This window comes from Zonotrichia albicollis, chromosome 1 (genome assembly GCF_047830755.1).
Source record: "Zonotrichia albicollis isolate bZonAlb1 chromosome 1, bZonAlb1.hap1, whole genome shotgun sequence".
Classification (NCBI taxonomy): Eukaryota; Metazoa; Chordata; class Aves; order Passeriformes; family Passerellidae; genus Zonotrichia; species Zonotrichia albicollis.
In genome coordinates, this window is record NC_133819.1 from 90,207,110 (window position 1) to 90,224,179 (window position 17,070).

The following is a 17,070-nucleotide window of genomic DNA, read 5'->3' on the forward strand; positions in this document are numbered from 1 at the left end:
GTTCTGGGGTGCTCAATTCAGGACGGACATGGAGGTGCTGGAGCAAGCCCACAAAAAGGCAACAAAGCTGATGAAGGGTCTGCAGCACAGGTGCCATGAGCTGCTGAGGGAGCTGGGGGTGCTGAGCCTGGCAAAAAGGAGGCTCAGGAGAGACCTTTATCGCTCTCTGCAACCACCTGAAAGGAGGGTGTAGCCAGGTGGGAATCGGGCTCTTCTCCCAGGTAAGAAGTGACAGGACAAAAGAACACAGTCTTAAGGTGCACCAGGGGAGGTTTAGGCTGGACATTACAATGATTTCTTCACAGAAAGGGTGCTTAGAGATGGGAATGGACCACGCAGGGAAGTAGTAGTGATGCATTAAGTTTTAGCTTTCATATTTTTCAGATGCTGTACTGCCTTAGTGTGTAACTCAGTAACACTTTATATGAAGTTCAGAATTCTCTTCAGTTTAGTTCGACAAAACAATCCTTTTCCAGCAAGATCCAAGGACACTGTTGTAGCTTCAGCCCCAAAAAGTAAAAACAACAGAGATGAGGAGAGCAATCTGGAAGGACAGGACTTCATAACCTGAAGGTGTAATTGGACAACGGACCCCAATGTGTAAATGGACCAAAACTTATAAAAGTGTGAAAACTCGTAACTGGTTGCCTTTCATGAGTCCAACTTGGGTCCATCTTGGGCAGAGCCATGGCCAGGCTCTTGTACAGCCCAAATTGTATCCTCTGAAGGCCTTTTAATAAATACCTACTTCATTCCTTCTTAACTCTGTCTAGCCTCTGTTCCAGGTGAGCCTCTTTAGGCATCAGTTCACTGTCCATGGAAGTGTTTAAGGAAAGACAGGATATGGCCCTCAGTGTCATGGTCTAGCTGACACACTGCTGCTCAGTCATAGGTTGGGCTCAGACATCTCAGAAGACTTTTCCAACTAATGGATTATATTATATCATATTTATTTATTTTTTTATATTAAGAACACTTTTTTTTTTACAGGAGTTACTGAGGACCTAACATGTCTTTAGGCTTCACCCACTGATCAAACTGCTCTGATGTAAGGAATCCCAGCTTTATAGCAGCTTCTTTTAACGTTGTCCCTTCTTTGTGCGCCGTTTTGGCAATCTTGGCTGCTTTATCATATCCTGTTACAAAACAAAACCAACAAATTATCCATTTGCAATTTTAGATGATTCATCAGAGGTGTGAGAAAAGTGGGACACGGTCTTTGGAAAATTATTTGCTAGGCATTACTATTACTGCTTAACTCAATTTGCAGGAAATGCACACCAAATGTTTACTGCTTACTTGAACTGAAAGTAGATTTTGTTACTCTTGTCTTCATTAATTTAGATCAAAGATATATGGAAACTTCTCCTTCAAAAAAACCTCCTATTGTAATCTTTCACTCGACCTCTATTAATGATAATTTAGGAAAACAGGGACATAAATTCTCCCAGCCTCCTTTTGACTCTAATCAGTTATTTTTCTAAAACCCTGGCATGGCCACTGCAAGAACACAGCTTTTACAACTGGTGATGCTCAAGTAAGTTAACTTTTGACCTGACTTGGCCTTACAAGCATTGTAACCATACAAAAGAAGTGTACAAAATAATGTTAACATAAAATATTTTGGTATGTTCTGAGAAGTTTTTGAGCCTTAAACCTACCTATATGTGGGTTCAGTGCTGTTACCAACATCAGAGATTCATTCATCAGTTTGTTGATCCTATCCGTATTGGCTTGGATTCCAACTACACAGTTGTCAGTGAAAGAAACACACACATCTCCTAGAAGTCTTGCAGAGTTTAAAACATTTTTAATCTAACAAGACAAAGAAAGAAATACCAATTATTTAATTCAGATATTACTAGTTGCACATTCTGGCACCTTCATTCATAACCAGTGCCCTCCCTGCAATTTCAACCTATTTAACAGGCTATTTTCCTTCCAGTATCTGAAGGGGGCCCACAGGGAAGGCAGAGAGGGACTCTTTGTCAGGACCTGTAGCGACAGGACAAGGAGCAGTGGATATAGCCTGAAAGAGGGGAAATTAGGCTCAATATCAGGAAGAAATTCTTTACTGTGAGGGTGGTGAGACACTGGAACAGTATCTGAGGGATGCTGTGGATGCCCCAACCTTGGCAGTGCTCACTGAGGGCTTTTTCTGTCTGTAAATTATCTGACTGTACAATTACTTAAAAAGTCCTAGATATGTAAAACTTTATGAACTTACCATCATGGGCTTAAAGACATTCAGTTCAAAGTGTCCATTGCTTCCTCCTACAGTAACAGCAACATGATTTCCCATAACTTGGGCTGCCACCATGGTCACAGCCTCACACTGGGTAGGGTTCACTTTTCCTGGTTGTGAAAGGGAGAAAAAAAGGTTACCAAAGGAGAACGATGGGGGAAAACCAACAACCAAGCAGCCAGCAGCCTTTCAATAAATCACATTCAATAGAAAATGTTTTGTAAAAGGTAACTTGTCTTACTCCTCTGTATCTGTGCACCACAGAAAATAAAGTTATTTCCACAAATAATATTAAATTGAATGTACTATTCCAGTATTTTCAGCAAGGATTTGTAAAAGAGCTGTGCCTGCTTCAGCAGTCTCCCAAGACTCTGAGAGCTTGAGGATGAGCTCAACAGCTCAACATGTGCATGAGCTAAAGAGCTGTTCATTACCACAGTTCTTAATAGTCAAGAGATTATCACCTGTCTTTACATGTGCAAGTTGGCATTTCTGGGAGACCCCTACCAAATCCTACACAGCTCAAGGAAAGTATTACTGACATGTTAGAATTACTTTGTGATAAAGTATACACTCTGTCAGAAAAAAAAGGCCAAACAGAAAAACCCAAAAATCAATCCCCTGCCAAACCAAACACACCAAGTTAGAGTGGTCTCGAAGCAAATTTGTTTTATGGTTTTATCATTTAGTTTTTAGACACAATCCTAGTAAGAACATTCACTGTCTGCCTTTTTGGAGCCAGAGATGTTCATGACCTATTTCTTTTATAGTTTATGATATAGGAGGAGCAACTTAAAATTGTTTTGGATGTGCAATATTCATATGGACTCACTTTTTTAGGAGATGAAAGGAATGATTACTAGTATTATTCCTTTCTTCCTTATCCTCCCATACAATGAGATCATTGCAGAAGGGAAAAATACGAGTGCATAACACTAACCATACCAGGAAGCAGAGACTAAAGTCAAGTTACACGACAGTATTGCTACAATTCACAGATTAAAGATTATTTCAGAAAAGCCTTTACCTAAAAATTGTAGAGATCTTGCAATTCTAAAAGAAAACTCTGAGAAGTACACTTGTGTTAATAAAGCCATATTCTTACAGATACTACACTTGCCAGCACACAGCTGTGCAAACATTTTTATGAACAGAGGTTTTGGTAAAATAGGGCAGTGATTCTAACAAATGTCAGTAAGTCTGTAATTCTCTCAGATAAAACCTGAGAGAATCACAGACTTACTGACATTTGTGACAGTGTTTGGTAAACACCTGTTAAAAGACAGTGGTCAAAAAAAAAAAAAAAAAAGGAACAGGTAACTTTTCTCTGCATGTATTCTCTGTACCTGGCATGATGCTGCTCCCTGGTTCATTTTCAGGCAGGATGAGCTCCCCCAGCCCAGAGCGTGGCCCCGAGCCCAGGAAGCGAATGTCATTGGCAATTTTCATCAGACTGCACGCCACTGTGTTCATGGCTCCACTGAGCTCCACCAGGGCATCGTGAGCTGCAAGAGCTTCAAACTTATTGGGAGCAGTGACAAAAGGCAAACCTACAGGGACAGAGAGGGTATAAACATTAAACCAGTGAAGCACTTCCTTGCAGACATAAACCAAACAATCAAACACATAACTAGCTTAATAAAAAATTAAAAATTAACAACCCTGTAAGATCATGTCTTTCCTCTAGAGCTTTCTGCACAAACATATTTCTTAAAGTAAATTAAATACAAAAAGACATAATGAAAGTCATTAAAATACAGAAGAGTATAAAATTTGAGCATCCACCTACAACAAAGGTACAAATTTCAACCCTTCATAGTGTGTTGCATTCTAAGCACTGCTTCTGCAACACAGTGCTTTGTGGATGGCAATAACCTTTCGAAAGTTACCCCAACTTAGGCATTTCTTGCATTAAATCAAGTTAGACACTTTAGATTGTTAATTGCTGTGATGCTTTCAGCTATAAAAATGGATGTTTCTGCAGCACAGTGAAGGCATTAGGATAAGTAAGAAGTAATCACAATGGAAGGGAACAATAAGCCAGCCAGAAGATGGGAAAGCTGGATCAGACTTGGGAGGATGCCTGGCAACAGCAAGAGCAGGAGCACAGCAATGGAAGAACAGATCTGTTTATGTTAATTAAATGCCTGAGATGCAAGCCTAGGTTCCACGATGAAAAACATTCCTTCAGGACTTAGCCCTGAAGGGGCAGTCCCAGCAGAATGGGACTGTAAAAAATTACAGACATCACTAAGGACTGACTGTAGGCTGGATTTCTGTCCCCCAGAACGACTGATCTGAGCTTTCAGCACCAGTTCAAAGGAGAGCAGCATGATTCCTATAACTTGCAGTGTTTTGCACTTCCTGCCAAACACCGAATCCCACCCAGATTGCATGGACTTGTGAACTGCACAGCTGCCTTCTCTTAGTTAGAGAGGTCTATCCAAACTTCTCCTTTTGTTTTTGCCAATAGCCACCCTCTATAAGAGCATAAGGAACTTCAGGAGTCCATACTACTCATACAATTTGCCCATACAGGATCCAAAACACCCACTGACATGGGAGAGCTTCCTAACACCACCAAAACATGCCCTGTACTGCTCCTGACAGCTGTTGTTTACAGCTAGTTACTTCTCTTTCAGGGTACAAGACAGTCTTGACCCTCTGGAACACAGTGAATAATAAATCCATTAAAACAAAAATACTGTCACTAAGCAATTTCAGATTTTACAGCAAATGTAAATGACAGATGCACACATTTGTTGGGGGGGGCATTTTGAAAACTGATACTGTAACACAAGATCTGGTTTAGAGATCAAAAATCTCAAGTGCACTGTAAATTAAGTTGTAAGATCTATAACGACACAATTAAAAAAAAATCAGACAGTTAACTTTTACTCTTTCATATGAAAAAACCAGAGTGGCTTTGGAAGTATTTTTTTCCTTCTTTTGCACCAAGTTGCTGTAAATTAAGAGAGCCAGAGGAGCAAAGATCAAGACAGAAGCATTATAGTTGGGCTAATAATAGAAGTCTGAAACTGTATCCATATCCCGAGAGCCTTGCTTGGATAAGCACCATCATTTCAGTCACTTCGAATGAACTAAGTAAAATTATAAAATTGCATAAAAAATCCAAAGTAGAAGGCATATAACACATGACATTAACAAAAGCTTCATGTTAAAATATAAATAGAGTTTAAGCTTATGAGAAGTATGGAAACTGGAGAGATTTAGCTTGAATCTGACTGCATGTCACACACACTGCTTTGCTGATACCTCACTCCCACATATTGTTTCTCACCCGTCAGTTCAGCCACTTTAGCAGCAACTTTCTCAGCAAAGCCAACCCTTGTGTTCAGCCCCGTGCCGACTGCAGTGCCGCCAGCTGCCAGCTGGTACACCCTCGGCATGCTGGATTCAATCCTGGCCACGCCGTACTTGATCTGCTGCACATAGCCACTAAACTCCTTTGAAAGAAAGGAGGACAGGTTTAAGGAATAAAGGCAACAAGCAAGAATAAGCATCCAGATTATTTAGATCTTCAACGTGATTTGACTAATTCCTTTAAAAACCTGAAGGCACTGAGCTTCACCCAAATGCTAAACCTAAGCATGTTTGCATAAGAGAGAAAGTATACATCTATTAAAGGACTGGTCCCATGCACCAAAAAATTATACATTAAACCAATCTTAATATACAAAGACATAACATACATAATTATACATAATGCATCCTTCTCTCACTTTTTATCTTAGTTGTGTACTTAGCAGGATCTGATTCTATAGTAAATCAGCTCCAAGATTACATTAATGTTCTCAAAGAACAAATAGAGAAATGGATCTTGGGCTTTGATCACCTAATTTTAGTTAGGAAAAACCTCACTTGTGCATTCCTGGAAAAAGTCCATAAATTCTACTGCTGTTCTATTGATTCAGTTTAATTAATTACTAAATTACTGTCGTATAAGCCATTCTTGACAATATGATATCATTTGCCATCTTTTGTGTGTATATATATATATATATATATATGCATATTTATACACAGAAGTTTATGCCTTGAAAATGTTCATTCACAATATTTAGTAGTTTTGTGTATTGGCAAAACATAACTTATATAAATTTACAGATTACAGACAAAAACTACCTGTTCCCTGCAAAGTCAGTGTAACAGAAAAATGTGCTGTGCTATCTGGTAATGAAACATCATTTAAAAATCATTTACATTTTATTACTGTTAGAAATCAAATACATATGGGGAAAAATTAATAAAAATTATGATGCATGTATTACAGTACAGCATATCCAGCAAACTCCAGTACAGATTGAAAATACTCAGGCTGAGATTCAGCCATTTTCCTATATTTTATCCTAAACTATCAATTTAATTTAGGCATCCTTAAGTTTGAATTTCCCAAAGAAAGGCATAATTTTAAATTTTTTTACCTGCCCAAGTGTAAGTGGAACAGCATCTTGCGTATGAGTGCGCCCTATTTTAATGATTTGGGAAAACTCTTTGGATTTCTCTTCAAGTGCCTTCTGTAGCTTCTTTAGTCCAGGTAACAAGACCTCATTAACCTCCTGGGCAGCAGCAATATGCATTGCTGTTGGGAAAGTGTCATTTGAACTCTGTGGAAAAAAAAGTCAAGAATATTAATTTACAAGCTTCTCTCACCATTGCTGCTCTAAGATGTACATGAGTGGCTTTATTCTCTTTATCTCATAAATCATTAGAAACAAATTAAGAGTAAGCGACTTAGGGGTGTTCCACAAGGTCAGTTCCTTCTTGATAAATCAACTTTTTACGAATACACCCACAGAAAGTTAAATTTAATAGACTGTTCATAACAACCTTGGGACAAAAAAAAGAATTATTATAGTAGTTATGAGAGATGGCTAACAAATGGACAGATGATTTTAAAGGAGCTGTAGGTGACTTTAAAACACACATGTTGCTTTGATAATGTTAAATCCATCATTCACAGAATACTGAGTAAGCACAAAGGATCAGGAAGGGAAACAACCAAGTCAGTGGCTTTCCCTTTCCTTCAAAGTAGATGAAGTTTAAGAGAGAAGCATAATAAAAATGCTTACCATGATTCAACTTTTAGAAACTGGACCTATATTTAACATCTTTAAGACTGTAGCAGTGGTTCTCACAAGGCAACCACTGCCTAATACATTATGTATGATTTTAACTATCATGAATTAATTAAAAGTTTTTAAGATGAAAAGCTCATACTGTCACTGAAAAACGTCTTAAAGTTCATTTGAACTGAAAAAAACCAGAAAATTGTTATCAACGTTGTCCACCAAACATTTTTTAACCTAAACAGTGGATACAAGAAAACTCAAAATTCACAATTTAAAGACACAAAACTTTTGAAATTAAAAGCAGTATAAAACAAGTCTAACAACCTGGCTTTTGTTAACATGATCATTTGGATGCACGGGCATTTTGCTTCCCAGTGTCCCTCCCATTATCTCAATAGCTCTGTTGCTGATGACTTCATTGACATTCATATTGGTTTGAGTTCCAGATCCAGTCTGCCACACCACCAAAGGGAAGTGATCATTTAATTTTCCTTCAGCTACCTATAATGGAAAAAACATAAAAAAATGTTCCACTGGAAAAAAAAAAAACAGCAAAACTTGAAAATTTTATTGCCATAATTAAAATTATGCTCTCAGTTATATTTTTTCATTTACATATAGCAATTAGTGAATTTACACTAGAATAATTAAGATGTTTTTATGTAATACCAGATAATAGAAGATAAAAAAACACTTGCTATGCTTTTTGAAGATTGAATTGTGAAATATATAGAGATATACAGAATTTGATTTCATGATCTACAGACAAAGTATTTTTGAAAGGTACTTTTGGTTACATTTTCTCTCTCAGTAACTGGACTCTGGTATCTCTCAATAAAGAAATTTCACGCAGGGAAGTTCTTACACCTCTTACACCTGCAGACATTACAGGCTGCATCAACGAAGCCAGCAGATGGCTGTCAGTCTCAAACACCTCCTTTCTGTAAGGCATTCTCGTTTTTGATCAACATTTTCTGGAGCCTGTTGAATCTTAAGACACATTCAGAGCGTTTTCTAAACATTGTTTGTCATAGTACCAAAATCTGTGCTCAGAAGTATCACCCCACACATATTATCCTCAGAAAAAGGAGCTGTTGTCACAAAGGAGTTGTAGTCACAACTCTGAGGCATAACAATCAGATTACCAGGATACATCAGTCCTCCTGGAATCATGTTCAAGAAAGGATCTTCTGTATTTCCCATCTTATACAGGAGCAACGTTCCCACCTCCGAGAGTAACTTGATTCCTCTTTTTATTTAAGTCGTGTTAGAAAATTATTTTGGAGGTGAGAAAAAGTGTATCACAGCAAAGGTGTTTTCAGAATACAATAAAGAAAGCCATAAACAACTTTCAGAATTTATGGATCTAAACTAAGGAGCCTTAATCCACCAAATCTTCTAATGCACCCTTCTAATTCCCCTTTAACTATGGGAATCTTCTAATCACCTTTTAAATAGAGGAACCCTATAAACCAGGAGAGCATGGATATATTCTGGAGTTCTCCAAAGCTATTGGGTCTTAGGACTTAAGGTGCTACAGCTGTTAGGAAAAGGATACAGCTTCTGCCACCACTGAAATATTTTTAAGCTAGTCAGGACAAGAAAACTCTGTTAAAAATGCTTCTAGATAAACAAATCTGTTTGATTTGATTTATTCAAAGCGAAACACCTGGTATTATCACACCTCAAATAATTGTCACTCACAATTCTGCACTTGGGTGGCATTTATCAACATGCATTGGAACATCCTACCATTTCTTTACATGCAAGAAAGAAAATCTTAACATATTCTATTAAGTAAATGATCTCTGGAGAACAAGATTTACTAATAGGAAATGCTTTCCTCTAAAACTCTGAGCAATGCAATCCCCCACCCTCCTGTGAAAAGCCTAACACAAGCACAGTGGTAGTTGCAGCATTTTGAACAGCTCTTTCCTACCTCATTTGCTGCCTGCACAATGGCTTTAGCAATCTCGGGATCGAGACCGTAGTCCTGATTTACTTCAGCAGCTGCTCTCTTCAAGATACCAAAAGCCCTTATGACCTGGACCTGAGACACACGGGTAAATTTAAACACACAATTTCTGTCCCCCAAAGGATATGTCATCAATTTATAGTGAATGTCTAGTTCTAAACCAAACTGCTGCTGATCTTAAACCCAGCAGCAGTCCATCAGCCAAGCCAGAGAGCAATCAGCTCATCTGGGATTATGTTCCCACCAACAGCAACATCCACCCGAACAGCCCCGAGGGCAGCACACAGCTCTTTCTGCAAGGCCAGGTATGCTCTGTGTATCAAAAGTCATGTGCATTAGAATTTAACTGGTTCCATTTCTAAAACAGCCCTTTGAAGGAAAACTGACAAATTTCAGCACATGGAGATTCAGTATATGACAAAGCATGTGCACATTAATGGCCTATGCAAAGCTACACATGAAAAATTAAGTTAATATTAACTTGTGCTATACTACACTACTTCAATAACAAACCAGATAAATGCTACATCAAATTACTCCATTTGCTTTATCATCTTTGTAAAGATGAAAAGACAGATTTCTATTCATCCTGGTTATTAAAAAATAAAGCAACACCATAAAATTATTCAAGATTCAATTTATTTAAACACAACAAGAAATACTTTCACCACAATAATATATTGCTATAAAATTTCTGCCTTTAACTAAAATTCAAAGCTGTTCACACTTCCAGCAAAAGCCTGAGAAGAGGGTATTTAGAGGGTATTCACTTTCACATACAAAACATACTCCAGAGAAGAAGAGAACACTTTGAAGATTTGAATTACTTACTGGCATCCTTTCTGAAACACCTCCTATCTTGAAGTTCATTGTAGATCTCACAGTTTGGGCACCATAGTATTTGTCACTTGGGACCTTCAGTTCACCAAAGGTATCATATTCTATCCTGAAAGCCTCTTGAGAAGACTATAGAAAAGGGGAAAAAAAATTAAAAAAAACTCTGGCAATCAGTATATTCTATTTGAAAGCAAGTAGTCAAGAGAAAGAAGATGGAAAAAAATAAAAAGCCAAGACATGCAGCTAGTCACAGGTGTCTCTAATTACATCTGGAAAGTTGAGCCACTGTCCTAGTTTGAGCAGCTGTCTCACCACAAGTCACAAGAACAAACCACGTACCATTGTCACGTCCTGCGGCAGTGAGGGGCACAACAACTCCCCGGACCCCAAGGCTCAGACCCCAGGCAGCCACCGACCACCAGCAGGGAAAGGAAGGCAACAGGATGTGCCTTGGTTTACCAAAACCCAGGGCCCTCCATTATGCCAGGGACCAAGACAAGAAATGAGGAAATAGGGCTATGGGGTTTATATGGGTGGAGTTTAGGGTCGGGGTCCAATAGTAAGAGGAGCAGGAGACTCCAAAGGGGTGGATCGGGGTGAACCAATGCAAAAGCCAAGGCGGGAACATTGCAGAGGGATTTACACCAATGAGGGTCCAGGAACAGAAGAACATTCTGGGGCCATTCCTCATTTGACAAAATGGGGTGGAGTGTCTTTTCCCGGGCTGGTGGAGGCATGCCCCACAGGGTGGAGGGGCAGAACCTTCTTTAAATCTTCTTTAAATCTTCTTTACATCACACCCCTCGCCCGATGCTGTCTGTCTGGGTAGAATCCTCGCCTCCTGGGGCAGGGACACTCCACAATTCCCCTTTTTTTATTTCTTTTTGAAACAGCGAATAATCTTTAAGTTAGGGCCCAAGAATATTATTAAACTTAAATTACTTCATACTTATGGGATAACTTATAGAGGGATTGCCACAACTCATAAAGGAGCTCACAGAGACATAATAACGACCAGTAAAATACAATTAACAACGATAATTATAGAACTAATAACTTTAGCTAAACTTGTGACTTCAACCAATCTCAATGGGAAGATTAAATGTGAAAGGGACACAAATAAGAAATTCACTTTGACATATGTAAAGAGTAGAAGGTATAGGCAAAAGGAAGTTTAACATAATGATTAATGCAACACTTAATTAAAGCCTTCTCTTTCATCACTCTGCTTTCAACTTAATATCCTTATTCTTAGTAAACCACTCCTTCTCCTTTTTGCCCACTCTCTCACTGTCCCCCTTCTCTTTTTCCTTCTTCCTCCTCCCTTTCTCTTCCCTTTAACAGTCTTTCAAGTATTCTATATTATCACCCCTCCTGATATATATCTACGACATCTATAGGTATAGTAGATATACTATACCTAAGTGTTATTTTATGTAATATTTATGTATGGTAACATTTCTATGTCATGTATCCACCTAGCATCTGTTATTATCTAACACAGGCACGGCTAAATTCATTTTAGCTGACAGTAATTTATTACTTTTTGTAGAACAGCCCAATAATTTGTGATGATGTGATCACATTCATATGCAGCTCTACAAAGATTACGGAACTGACAAGAAGTGAAAACAGTTTACTCTTCCTCTTTCCACACCTTGGTTAGAGAAGTCCCAATTTTCTGTGAGAAAGGTATTAATCCTTTCCCAGGAGAGGAAATTACCTTCTTTCAGAGTCCTCAGGAAGGGGGACAAGTCTTTTTTAGTTCTTTATCACAGATAGAGTAAAACAATCTCAGCCCTGTAGGCAGGGAATATACATTTACAATGCTGGGTTCTTGACATAACCAGGGGTGACTGACATGACTCAGGGTTGAGTCTTTGGGAAACAAAGCTCTTATCAATAAAGTCAAGTCAGTCTTCCAGTGCAGTGAGAGAAGAAAATCAAATGCAAGGAACTATCAAGAAAAGCAGAGGATACAAAGAGAAACACTGCTGTGCCACCATGATTCATTGACAGTCCAAGGTCTTTGTGCAGATTTGGTTCTTTCACCCCCAAAATACGTATTACTGGAAACAGTTCAAAGGCAATAAAGTTGACAAAAGGTAGGGAACAGCTTTCTTAAGACAAGTGACTTTTTTGTTCAGAAAAAAAGATAACCTGGGGACTGAAGGAAAACTGAGGTATAACCAGTATTAACTGCTCACTGTCTCTTCCAATACAAGACACAGGAGCCCTGACATGCTTGTAGGAGTCAGGTTCAAGCCCTAACATGCTTGTAGGAGTTGAGTTCAAGGCAAGGGAAAGGGAGCAGCCCTTCACACAAGTCACAGACTGACAAAACTCCTTGCCAGCTGATGCTGAGGATGCAAGAAGTCCACCAGACTACAGGGAAGATGAGACAAACCCTCAGAAGAAAGATCTAAACTGGGTTATCCCACAGACTCAGGAAACTCCCTGATGTGAAAATTATAGAATCATTAAGGTGGGAAAAGTCCTCCTAGATCATAAAGTCCAATCTCTGACCAAACATCCCCATGTCAACCAAACCACAGCACTAAGAGCCATATCCACTTATTTAATGAACAATTCCAGGGACAGTGATTCCAACACTTCCTGGGCAGCCTCTTCCAATGCCTGATCCCCCTTCCAGTGAACAAGTTCTTCCTGATGTCCAACATGAACCTTCCCTGGGGTGCAGCCTGAGGCCATTTCCTCTCTTTGTGGGAGGTGAGGCCAATCTCCACCTGGCTGCAGACTCCTTTCAGAAGTTGTACAGAGTGATAAGGTCCCCTCAAGATTCCTTTTCTCCAGGTTAAACACCCCCAGCTCCCTCAGCTGCTCCTCACAGGACTTGTGCTCAGACCCTTCACCAGCTTCCTTGTCCTTCTCTGGACTCACTCCAGCACCACAATGTCCTTCCAGAATTGAGAGGCCCAGAACTGGACACAGCACTCAAGCTGTGGCCTCAGCAGTGCTGAGTACATAAAGAGTTTGGGTGAGAAAATGGGGAAAGCATCATCTATGTTCACACAGTTCTTACTTTTCCTCAGGAGTCCACTTCTGAAGTCAGACTGTTCCTCTCTCTTCTTTGTTCATTTTACTTGCTCCTTCTTTAGAGAACACTTTAGAGAACAGTCTCTCAGTGCTCTTGGACAGAAGCACAGCTGGGTATTGGCCAGAACACTCTCTCCAGCAGCCCTGACCTTCTGCCTGCCCAGGTTTGCATCACCATGGATGGCAAGCTGCAGCAGAGAGAGGGAAGTGTCCCAGCCTCTCTACTGTCATTCCCAGGCAGATGGAGACACTCTGCCATCAGGTACCATCAGTCACATACCAGAGACACCAGCCCTGCTCACTTGGAGTACTTCGGAGGAGGTGGTGCCTGTGACCTGGAGGAAACTGCAGCTCAGTGCACAACAAGGGTTAGCTCTGACATGGCTATCCTGCTCCCCACATCTTGTGTTTTGGCTGATGCTCTCCCAGGCACTGACTCCTCAAGAATAGAAAGCTTATTGTGGTAGAGTAACTAATTCCTATGTTATTTAACCCTCTTTGTCCTGCTTGAGTCACTTAGCATTCATTTACATGCTACCAAGGAACAGAATACAGTAAATGCTTCTTTAGTATATCACTACCAAAAACGTTTCATCGGGATGTTTGTGGGTCTTCATGTGAGCACATTCATATTCCATCGGCTGGGATCATTGACTGTTTTCAAAATCCCTGCTTTTGACATTTGAACACCTTGTAAAAGCACACAATGCAAAGCTTTCACAGAGCTGGATAAGCAGAAGCCATTCAGCTCCAAGCCTAGCTCTCAATATCATCAGTGGTTTAATAACTGAAAGTATTCACCCTCAAACAATATAATAAGTTAAACCACTGTAACCTTTTAGACAAAAAAGACAAAAAAGCTATCAGTTGCACAACGGATTCCTCAAACTTACATAATTCCAATGTCAACAATGATGAAACAAAGATAAATAGGATCAGCACATCCTTGTACAAGTACCTTTCAACAATGAGATAATTATTTCAAAAAAATACAAAACCAACTTTCCCAGCCAATTCCACGCTCATAAATTCCAGTGAAGTTAACAGGGCAAGGTGCTTTGAGAAGAATGTCACTTGCTGATTCCTAGTGTAACAGGTGCCATTAGGCAAAAGAGCCAAGTGATGTTTTTCATGCAGACTGAAGAACTGAGCTGCAGCATTACCCTCAGCCTGCAGCAGTGACTGTAACAAACATGATTCCCTCGCTCCTTGGGCAGAATTCAACCCCTTGAGCAGCTTTATGAGCTGAAGGTCCCAGCTCCTGTATGTAAAGAGGTTTCTGAAGTCACCCCCTGACCCAGAGGACCAGCTGTAAAATGGTGCGTCAGTGGCACACTCCATCATCCCTGGGCCTCAGGAGAAGCCAAAAGGAGACTTGGAAACTCTGCCAGTAGCCAAAGCAAACTCCTGTGCTCACCTAATTTCTAACCTAGCTACAAGCAAGGCTCTGCTCACAATTACTATTCGTCACATTGACAAAGCTTTTGTTTTCATTACAAGGCCTGAGAAGGTGTGGTCAGCCCTCCAAAATCCCTAGAATCCAAACACAGTCCAAAGCTTACAGTTAGGCAAACAGAACTGTACTTTTGCCTTGTTGCAGGGCACCGATCAGAACTGATTGCACCATAACACACCAGAGACATTCAAACAGCAGAACCACTGCAGTAATGCTTCCTGTGGAAAATTACACTCATCTATGGATGCAGCAACTTTTGCACATAAGTATTTCAATTCAAAGAAACATCCATTTTAGCAAGTCAAAACCAGTCTTTCGAGGCCTTCAGCAGGTGCAATTTATATTTTACTGCTCTCCTTTAGCAGATGAACAGTGTTTCCATTTTTAAGCATCATCTCTCTTTTACAACATAATTTGAGTCACAAATTCTGAAATTTACCCTTTAAAACCCAAACATTTTACAATGTTCAGCTACAGAAGGACCACTATGACAATTCCATTTACATCATCTTGTGCAATTTAGCTCTAAGTAAAGGCAACACAATAAACATACCAGGACAACATGACTACTTGGTTGTATCTACATACACAATGTGTTTTAAAGCAACTCTTGCTGTTGAGAAAATCTACAAAGATCAAAAAGTGATGGCTTGGGTTTGTTGGGTGGCTGTTTTTTTTTTTTTAATTTAAATATTGGTTAGTACATTTTTTGGTGGTTCGTCTTTTACATAAAAACATACAGAAATTTTCCTGTAAGAATTCAACAGCTGCTTGGCTTCCAAGTCCACTGAGGGATGTTTTAAGCAGTGCTGTTATTTCAACTCCAGGAGCTCATAACACACACAGGACAGATCATGTTTCTGACCCGCAAAGAGCAAAACACATCTCATTCTTGTAAGATTGCAGACCAGACTCATAAACACCAGATTTTCAGCAAATGAACGAAGGCCATGATTTACAACGTTTTTCTCAGACGATGCCAAATGGCAAAATAGAAAAAGGGAACCATCCAACAGGCCAGTGATTTGAGTTACATATACTGCTCTGACCGAAGTTTTCTTATAGAGCTGAGTTTCACCACTATAAAGTTTCTTCACTCACTGGAAAGCTTGTTTTATTAAATGCTACTTTTTTCAACTTCATCAATATTACAGATTGGAAACTGCTGTTCTAGATAAATTATTAGCAAATTTAGTAAATTTAGTAAACTAAGGAATCGATAAAATCCTTAACACACCACCTTCTGCTGAAATTCTTCTCACAGTTTACATTACCTCGTTTTAAGGAGTGAACTCACAAAGATACACCAGAGACTAAGGCTTCCACGCAACATCCAGCGCGTTAGAACTAAGACTTGAAGTTCTGTATCCAAGCAGTGTTTCTGTTTCTATGCTGAACCGCTTGCAACAATTGAGTCCCACTCGCGTCTGAGCCGGAAAATCAACTGATAATACACGAATCACGATTATTCACGAACCTGATGATGCCCGCTAGAAGCACCGGGCAGTTCTCAGCTGAAAGCTCCCTAGTTTTCATGCAGCCCCAAAACTATTCCAGTGACGAATATTCCCATTCCTGTGAGGATACAGCTTTTTACTATCTGCACCTCAACAGCCCCAAGAAAGCGCCAAGAACTCCCGTGGAAGCAGCGCCGCACAGCGCGGCTCTGCGGAGCGGGTCCCGCACCAACACCTTTGCTGCCCGGCGGCTTAGGGCCGTGCTCGGGGCCTCAATCTGCCCGGGGCAGCGCCACGGCAGCGGGAGAGCTGCGCGCTGCACATCCCGGCTGCCCAGCCGAGCCGAGCCGAGCCATGCCGAGCCGGGCCGGGCCGGGCCGCAGGAAGGATGCGGGAAATGGCCGCAAAAGCCCGGCAGAGGATGGCGGACTCGTCTTCCCGGTGCCGGCGCGCTCCCGACGGAGCAGCACACAGGATTACAGCCCGGACGCAGCCGGCGGCCGCAGTTCCCCTGTCACCGCCCGCTCCCGTTGCCCGCGGGGCGGGGCGGAGCGAGGACGGCCGGCGGTGGCACTTAGAGGTCACGGTCCCCGCTCCCCTGCCCGTGGGGCTCACCATGGCGGCGCGGGGCGGCGCCGGGATCCAGCGGCCGGCGGCGGCGGGAGGCAGCGGGGGCGGCGGGCAGGAGAGGAGGAGGCCGGCGGAGCGGCCGAGGCGGCGACAGGCGCGGAGTGAGCGATGCATGGTGGCGGGGGCCGGGAGCACCGCGGGGGCGGGAGGCGCGGCGGGACCGCCCCGGACGAGCGTCACGGTGCCCGCCGTGCCCGGCCCCGGAGGCTCCGCCGCGCCAATCGGCGGCTCCCGGAGCGGCGGCGGGCGCGGAGTGCGGCCCCGGGGCGGGCCCGCCCGGCCTGGGAAAAGCCGGGAAAACCCGCCTGCCCCGGGCGAAG

General features: G+C 41.4%; 1 protein-coding gene across 3 annotated transcripts; it reads right to left on the bottom strand.

Moving 5' to 3' along the window:
- Nucleotides 1-929: 929 nt before the first annotated feature.
- On the bottom strand, nt 930-16,917 carry FH (fumarate hydratase). 3 transcript variants are annotated; one of them, XM_005482941.4, is made up of 10 exons: nt 16,736-16,917; nt 10,145-10,279; nt 9,278-9,388; nt 7,663-7,839; nt 6,691-6,873; nt 5,547-5,712; nt 3,592-3,795; nt 2,228-2,355; nt 1,662-1,815; nt 930-1,136 (listed from the first exon to the last, which is right to left on the bottom strand). In XM_005482941.4, exons 1-10 carry the CDS (start codon nt 16,862-16,864, stop codon nt 994-996), a joined length of 1,530 nt encoding a protein of 509 aa, XP_005482998.2. In that variant the 5' UTR covers nt 16,865-16,917; the 3' UTR covers nt 930-993. The 3 variants fall into 3 exon arrangements, with proteins under 3 accessions (XP_005482998.2, XP_026646802.2, XP_074402710.1); XM_026791001.2 differs by lacking the exon at nt 16,736-16,917 and adding an exon at nt 16,141-16,393; XM_074546609.1 differs by lacking the exon at nt 16,736-16,917 and adding an exon at nt 15,938-15,956.
- Nucleotides 16,918-17,070: the final 153 nt, after the last annotated feature.